Raw genomic sequence first — 8,210 nt, 5'->3', positions numbered from 1 at the left:
CCATATTCTGAGGTGATACTGCTCACTGTGTTTTTTATGACGACAAGGAGCAAGATGTAGGTCTTAAGTGTGAGGCTGCACTAACACACCCAGGACAAAACCCTTGATATCTTGTTGTGACCTTCTCTAGACTTATGCTGTGATTGCACGTGCCATGTCATTCCCTCTCGTTATTTCAAGTGGAAGGGCTGGTAATTGAAGTGAAACTCCAGTTCTCCTAAGTAAACAGTTGATTCTATTGATACCTCTGGGGTCAGGGTTCCACCTGTGAAGTGCAACGGTTATGTAAGCGCATGGAGAGCTTGTTTCTGTTCAGCGCTAGCTCTCCAGTGCCTTAGAGAGGGCAACTGCTGGAATGGAAGAGTTATGTGTGCTGAGGTACGGATTTTACTCCCTGCAGTTTTGGAAAAGTCTTGGGAGGCTTTCACTGTTGGTTGGAGACTGTTGGGAGGGACATTTACCTATGATACGAGCATGAGAGCTGAGTGCTTAGTCTGTCCAGTAGGGCAGAAATGACACAAGAGCCCTTTAGAAACATCTTTAGTTGTGTGGTTTGCGGATTGGTAGTGTTTCTAGCTGAAACTCAGAATGAAAGAATGCCCAATATCCCTTTGTTTCCCTTTAGTGCCCACTGCCTACGGCTTCCGTTGGATCGATAGCTGCAAGATACCTGGAAGAAGAAGAGCTGAGATCCCAGCACATCCTGGAGTGCCTAAATGCTCACATTGAGGAACTGAAAAAAGAGAGCGACAAGATAGTGAGACAGTTTGGACACCAGGAGTAATATTTCTAACTGAATTTGAATGCTGGTTTTCTTCCACGGTTCCAGACTGTGACGGGGGAGGTACCTATAAACCAATTGCTATTGGAGCTTGAGTGAGAGTCCATATCTCCCACTTTGAGCTGAATCGGCAGGATGGATATTGAGGAAAGGGAACTCCTCTCTAACGTTTGATCTGATGGAGGGTGGTACACCACAAACACTTTAGTGGGCTTGCTGTAGGTCAGAAAGCTGCATCAGAGGTGTGTTTGTGCAATCACTCACAAAGAGATTATGTTGTTTTTAGAAGCAAGCTATTTGCTAATTTTAATGTATTTTAAGTATATTTTATACATGTAAAAGCATTGAAATAAAACAGAATGGAAAAATGCCTCTTTTCTTGTTCATACAAATATGCAGAGTAAATCTCTTGTGGCTTATCTTGCCTTCTCATCCGGAACTTTGATCAACACCTTTTCCATCCTTTCCCTCCCAGAGTAGCTATCTTCTTCAAGGAACAAGGAATGTAATTCCTCTTTCCTTTAGGCTATCTCTATTTTCTCCAGTTAATTTCCCTTTAGTCAAATTTCTTAATATTTCCTGGTTCTTGCAACTGCTGCCTTTTACTGTTTGTATAGTATCTGGTGTCTTTATCTTGCCTTGCACTGTTGCTTGAAGTACTGCAAAATAGCTGAGGAATGAATGGCTGAATCCTGATTGTGGTCACAGCTCTTACAAAAGAAGGGGGAGTAGCTGGAACTGGAAATGAAATTGAATGGGAGGAGAACCCACAAACAAGTGAGATTCATCTGGACGGCAGACGTAATTGCGGCTGCTGTGTAAGCTGGTATCAGCCTGTTTCGAATCTAAGCAGTCTCGCACACTCTCCAGCCCAGTCGAACTGCTGCATTCAAATACATCTGTGACCTGTTTTGAGGAATATATTCAGTCCTTCCTTAAGGAAAGTAAGTTGTTAATGAGTGAGCAGAACCTATTTCCTATGGACTCGCCTTTCTTCTGTGGGCATTCTGCCGTTCTTCCTGTGACTGAGCTTTCACAACCTTTGTACAGGCAAACCTGGGGACGGAGACAACCCTTGTCCGTGTCTGTAAGCTTCCTGTTCCTTTCCGCCACCTTCACTTTTCCTAGAGCAGCTTAAGGCTGACAAGAAACAGGAATTCAAAAGCAACATACGCATGCAAAACCCAACCAACAGCTTAGGCAGATGAGTTCAGCAAAGGCGATGCCAGTCTGCAGACTGCAGCCTCTTCGACGTGCCATCAAATGGGACTGCACTTGGTCAAGCAATTCCACATTCCGGAGTTGAAAAGCATTTGAACCAACAAGTCCTTTTATTTGGGCTTTCTTCTGGAGTTCTTTGAACAAGGATGAAACCTTCAAATCCATTCTGGAGTCTCATTGTGCAGTCTTTGTAATGAGGTGTTGAACTGCCCACAGCTGGGGATGAACTGTGGTCGTGCATTTTGCACATAGTCAGCATCAGTCTCGGTTCCTGCCCGCAGGTAGGTGAGCATTTTTGGAACTTCCACCTGAACTATCCAGATCTCAAGTAAGGGCTTGTTGGTCGTGGGGCATTTTGACAAAAACTGAGCAGCTAAATAGAACGAACTGTTGTTTCCCCTTCCTGCATGAACCGATAGATCCACTGTGTGGTATGCCAGAGCTCTTAGGGATTCCTCATGTCCTTCAGTGGTGACAGCAATACCATTTTTTAAATGATACCTTAAAAAACATTTTATATTTCCTGAAGATTTGTTAAGTTACATCATGCAGTAAATAAGTGTTTTCAGAAGTTCAGAAGACATTTTGGCTCATTAGTGATGTTTGCTTCCATATCCCTTTCCTTCAATGATATTTGGCAGTTAATCTTCATGTTGGCAGAAGTGAAGAGTGAAACTGAAGATGATCTATTTGTTTAATTAGCAGTTATAATCCTACAGTATTTATCAATTTCTAATACATGTAATAAGCAGCTTCATTCAGGGAATAGGCTGTAAAAATTTGATCTAAAGTGATCAAAAGAGGAAAATTTGCAACAGGGGAACTGCTGAGTTGCTCCTCTGTGCTGGTGTATGCGCTCTGTCTTTCCCACCTTCTCCCTTTGCAGACATACAGTGCCACGGAGTTGCGCGTGCCTGTGCACGGACAAGAGGAGAGGAGGACAGAGGCTGAACAAGGCGGAATGATGAGTTGAACAGTTTCCTGCCCTCACTGCGCTCCTCGTTTTTTTTAAGCATGTGCCTTTCTCACAGCCGGTGTGGAACGAGCAGAGCATCTGGTCGTGTAGTTACGGTACTCGTGGCATGGGCGAGGAGGCTAGCTTGTGAGCGGGTGGAAGTGCAGAGATGCACTTGCTGGAGATAAAAACTTGTCCTATGCATGTTTAATTTACCTTCACTGAGAAACAAGGTGTTGGTAAAACCGAGTGATCTGAATTCATAGTGCTAAGTCATTGTGCCTCTCGGTGGTGTAGGGATTACAAAAACTGTTCAGTCCTAAGGCCTGCCAAGGGAGAACGCTGACTGAAAGGGGAGAGCTGGTGGTCCCGAGATAACCGAGAAGTCTGTTCCAGAGATGTTCTCCTGGTGTTAGGCTCTTGGCTGTGCTGAAGAATGTGCATTTTTTATGAGGGGGAGGAGAAAAAGACTTGTTTATCCTGGAGGGGAATGTCACAGCAAGTACAGATTTCTGAGGTGCTTTTATCTGGGGCTGCAGGGTTTCTCAAGCCTTCTTCTCTGCCTTTGCAGTGTCAGACATCCCTTGGAATAATCACCTGGCCCTGGCAGCTTTATAATTAATGAAGCTAGAGAGGGTTGGGGTTTTTTTTTGTGTCTTTGAACTCATGCCTTCGATAGCACCAAAGAATTTCTTACATATTTGCAGGACAGAGCCAGATGTTTGTTTTCTGTTTGAAACAAAAATGTGGAAATTTATTTGCAGCGCTTCTGTTTGTAGCAGCCTAGCACCTTGAAAGTGGAAAGCTGTAGCAGGCTCTGCCTGTCTTTAGCGTGCTACAGATGTTCTTCCGTGGGTGCGACAGTGCCTTGGGTCACTCTCTAGTTTGAGGGGTTGAGTGAGTCTGTTTGTGCCTGTATACACGTGTATAGCTGCAGGTGTCTGGGGTTTGCAGCGTTGTGCGGGGAGAGGAGGGAATATCCCCTGAGATCTTGCCAGGTAGGGGGCAAGAGTGTATAAACTGGCTTCTCTACTCCCTTGGGATAACTTTTTTCCCCCTGCCGTCTTGAGACAGAAATAGAGCGTGTGGGGTTAGAGAGAGACGTTGTGCAAGGGAGTCTTCGAGACGAGGAGCAGGGACCGCATTCGTACTTGCGTAGCCCTGTGAAGCCCTGTGCAAAGGGGCTTCACCGTGGCTGCCCGCGAGTTGTGCCTGTTTGTATGTGTCTAAGCGAACACCCGGTATTTAGTTGCACAAAGGGTGTGCGTAGTTTGGTATCCCTGACCCTGTTACGTAGAAAAAGTAGTTTTCTTTAGTTGCTAAGCTCCCTGGGCTGCCTCCTTATCTTCCCATTGTAGAAGTGACGTATTTGACTGGCTCGGCTCGACCTATAACATGAAAGCTACTGAGATGTGTCCTCCTTGATCTGACAAATGGGTCTAAGAAAAAAGAATTCTTCTGCCAGGCACCAGAATAAACCAGGGCTCTCTGTGCTTACAGCCAAGGCGCGCTTTAGCCTTCAAGCTCCTAGGCAATCAAAAAATCCTCGAGTCTTTCTTGCATCTGCATCTGTGCTGTTCAGTACACGTTGCTGTCCAGGGAGCAGCTACAAGGCTTGATAGTCCTCCTGCAGGGAGGAGCTGCTGCTACCAGTTTTTGAGGGCAAAGACACTTAACAGTTTGGAGGAGGACTTAAAACCTACTTTGATGCCACGTATGGAGCCTCCTTGTCTCCAAGTGCAAAAAGGACCCCAAAGCATTGCTGTGCTCCTAAAGTAAGCTTGGTTCTTGTAGTGCTGGGGTAGAGGGAGTAATGTAGGAGGGATGGGAGGCAGCAAGCCCGCTGCAGATGGGCAACCCTTCGCTACCGTGTGTAACTTCTGGCACCCGGTCGCTGAGGAGGAGGGGAGTGTAGCAACAACCCATGTATTTTGTGTGGCAAATGCAGCAGCTTTGCGAAGAGGAATTCTTATCGTTTGTCAATGAAACAGAATGCAAAATCATAACAGGTTTATTTTAAATTCAAGCTCAAACATAATAGCTTTACGGACATCTGAATCATTTGTGAAAATATCGCTTCATCTTATGATGTGTATTTGTGAGAATCACTAGAAGACCACCTTTGCCCTGTGCATGTAGGGGTTTTCCAAGAGTACAGCACCAAATAGTTTTTTACATGATAGTAATGTCACTCAGCCTGCTATTCCACATAACCCCTTCAGTTCTTTAGTTGCAGTATTGCATAGACAAGTTGGAGTAAGGAGTACTTTTTTGAGAACTTTACTCTCCATTTTACTGTAGTTTTAGTTATGGAAACACCTATATGCTTGAGATATGATTACAGTGTAAATATTGCAGAAAAAGATTTTACAATTCAAATACTCTAATATAAAAAGGTAAAAATGATTTTGTTTATTGTATTTAAGAGTCAGTGTAAAAAGTAATTTCGCAGTATCACTTAAATTTGTAAGACAATCAAGTGCACAAGAAAACTTCTCGTTCTTCTTCCTAACGCTTCTCTCTCCTGGGATGTATTTTGCAATTTGTGATACCCAGAAACTTGGTTTAAATATCGTGAAGCTCCTCATGTCCAATATTGCTGCTCAAAACCAGGGTGTACTTTCTGCATCCTGCCCCATAACTAGGTGGGTTCTTCTCGGAGTAGCCATTGTAAGACTTTTCTTATGGTCCATAACTTGGAAACGAGCAATCGCTGCTGATGCCGAATGACCTACGGCCAGACAGTCAGTTGTTTTCTTCAAAATGTTTCTCGGGACAGTGTTGCTAAAACATAGGTGAGGGTTTTATTTAATTTCTTCCACCGCTGCTCCCTTCATAACAGGATTTTCTGCTTCTTTGAACTTCTTTGAGCCCTTGGTCTTGCAAAAGCCTGCCAGCGTTGTCCTGCATTCGTCGGAAGAACAGATTTGATCGAGAGAATGAGCGATCTCCTAAAGCTGTATTGGTTTCGGGCACGTTGGAAAAGTTGGTTCATGCAGGTGAGTGAAAGAACAGAGGGGGTGTTACTGGGTCTCAACTTCGTATTTCAGGACGTGTGAGTAATAGGAGTGGTTAGCATTCTCTTGCACCATCACAAACACCTCTCTGCATCCCGAAGTGTTGCAGGTTCCCTCCCAGTAGCCTTTGTTCTGGGTGAGGGGGTCGGTGTTGTCTGCTTGAACTAGCACCTTTGCTATCCCGTGCATTTTGAGTTTAAACTGAACGTTGCGATTCGCCGGCAGCAAGCCGGAGAGCGGCTCCAGTATTTCGTAGTCTTCCGCCCACTTGCTGTAAGTCTGAGGGAAAGCTGGCCACTTCACTTCAGTGTTCAGGCAAGTGATGAGGTAGTTGAAGATGTAGTCATAACTGCCAGGATCTGACTTCTTCTTGGCATAGATTTTCAGAACAAAGTTCCCTGCGTGGGGGAGATGGATCTTCAACTCAATTTGGTTCCCACGGTGGATTTGCATGATGTGCCGCCTTCTCATATCCTCTGTCAGGCTGCTGTTATCGGAGTGCAGCGAGGCTAAGACGCTTATGTCTTTGCCCAGGGTGAAAGTGAGCGAACACCGCCCGTCGTTGGTGTGAATGATGGGGTCGGGGTGTGACGGCCTCAGGAACCCGTGCCGCTCCGTGAACCAGCTTGGTCCAACAGGCTGATGCAGGTCCTTTGGGAAACGCATGGCCTTGTCCACAGACTTGCACTCTACGACATACTCTACCACGCATTTGTAGACGTCTTCTGAGGCTTTGGAGGGCTTGGCAAAGATCTGCAGCTTGTGACTCCCTGCCTTCTGTGGGTAGATATCCAGCGTCATTCCGTGTTTTTTCAAAGTCATTAAACCGTGCTCATCTGTTCCCTTCAGCTTAAACATAAATAATGTGGCAGAACGGCAATCCACTGATACAGAGGCTTTTCCATTTACTGTGAAATACAAAAGGAAAGAAACCGCATAGGAGTTTCAGTACATTTTTTGCATGTACACCCTGTTCTGAGAAGACTAATCCGTCCCAATAAATTGCTGCTTCTCTAACAGTAAAACAAAGAGCTGCAATTGACAGGTCACAGCTTGTCAGCTGTCTGCTTAGACCAGTGTCCCTCAAAAAGAATGAGGTGAAGGGTGGCCTTTGTTTTGGAGATGTGCATTTATCCTATTTTGATATACACTGAAATGGAGCTGTGGTACTATAGAACATGAAAGCCTGGGTGAAATATAACTGAAAGGACTGTCAGCCCGTGTGCTCGAGAAGGGCTTAATTAGATGTGATTAGACCTGATTGCTAGTCCAGTAGCTGTTCCACGAAGCTTCAGAGAAAAGTGCAGGAACCCTCCAGCACGTAGATGTGAGATAATCTACCTCTCTATAAGCGCGTTTCCAAACAGCTTGAAGACAATATTAAGTCCTAAAATGTTGTTGCCTTTAACTCTGTGTTCTTAGCATTCATAAGTTAGCTATCTAGTTGAATACCTGCAGCTCTTCTAAAATCTGAGGAAGGTTATCTTAAACGTGGGCCCTGTAGGTGAGTGGTGTTACCTGAAGAGTTTTGTGTTAAAAGAGCTGCTGGACTTACGTGGGGTGCATAAAGAAGAGCCTGTTTGTCCATCATTCAGTAAGTCAAACGTTTGGAACATCGTAAAAGGTGTTAATCTCATTTTCAACCCCAAGTTGCTAATAAATAATAGTCATACTTCTAATTTTGCACCACAGATGCTGGCTGATAGAGTAACTCATCCTCAGCTGCTGACTGAGGCTTTCTTTTAGACCCCTACAACAATTTTTTTTCACAGCTTGAATATAAAAAAGAGAGAAAAGAGGAGAAAGAAAAAAGACCCTCCTCTGCCCTGAGAGCTTCGAGTGCATTCTGCTTGCCAGAACCAAGCTGGAAACGTCGTTCACTACACGCACGGCAGCGTGTGGGGGATGCAGGGCTGCAGAAGGAGAGATGCTCTGCAGCTTCTCCCCCCCGTGGGGTGTTACCTGTTTGGATGACAGCTGTCTCCGGCTGTGCGGTCAGCAGGCCCAACATGTAAAAATCACTGTTGTGCAGCGTGTTCTTCTCAAAATCTTTCAGCGTCAGGGTTGGTTTAAGAAGCTGCCAGTTACTGTTATCTGGGAAGTGATTGTTAATGAACAGAGCTGGGTGAGTCAGAAAATAAAACTCATTGTACCTGGAAGAAGAAGGAAAAGATTAAAGGAAAATGAGTAATTAGAAATAGTTAATTCTTCCCTTGCACCCCTGGTGGCAGTTTCA

At 44.9% G+C, this 8,210-nt stretch overlaps 2 protein-coding genes across 2 annotated transcripts in view; one reads left to right on the top strand and one right to left on the bottom strand.

Annotated features, from left to right (window-relative positions):
* The window catches only part of CEP63 (centrosomal protein 63kDa), a 20,367-nt gene extending 19,583 nt beyond the window's left edge, over positions 1-784 (top strand). The window contains exon 14 of the mRNA XM_009887358.1: positions 626-784. Coding sequence (XP_009885660.1) covers positions 626-784 — 159 coding nt within the window. The remainder of the gene's footprint in view (positions 1-625) is intronic.
* Positions 785-5,980: 5,196 nt separating this feature from the next.
* The window catches only part of KY (kyphoscoliosis peptidase), a 19,837-nt gene continuing 17,607 nt past the window's right edge, over positions 5,981-8,210 (bottom strand). Inside the window, exons 11-12 of the mRNA XM_009887357.1 lie at positions 7,937-8,127; positions 5,981-6,882 (exon numbers count right to left, since the gene is read on the bottom strand). Coding sequence (XP_009885659.1) covers positions 5,981-6,882; positions 7,937-8,127 — 1,093 coding nt within the window. The remainder of the gene's footprint in view (positions 6,883-7,936; positions 8,128-8,210) is intronic.

This window comes from Charadrius vociferus, unplaced genomic scaffold (genome assembly GCF_000708025.1).
Source record: "Charadrius vociferus isolate BGI_N301 unplaced genomic scaffold, ASM70802v2 scaffold406, whole genome shotgun sequence".
Classification (NCBI taxonomy): domain Eukaryota; kingdom Metazoa; phylum Chordata; class Aves; order Charadriiformes; family Charadriidae; genus Charadrius; species Charadrius vociferus.
This window is presented reverse-complemented; position numbering and strand designations above follow the sequence as displayed.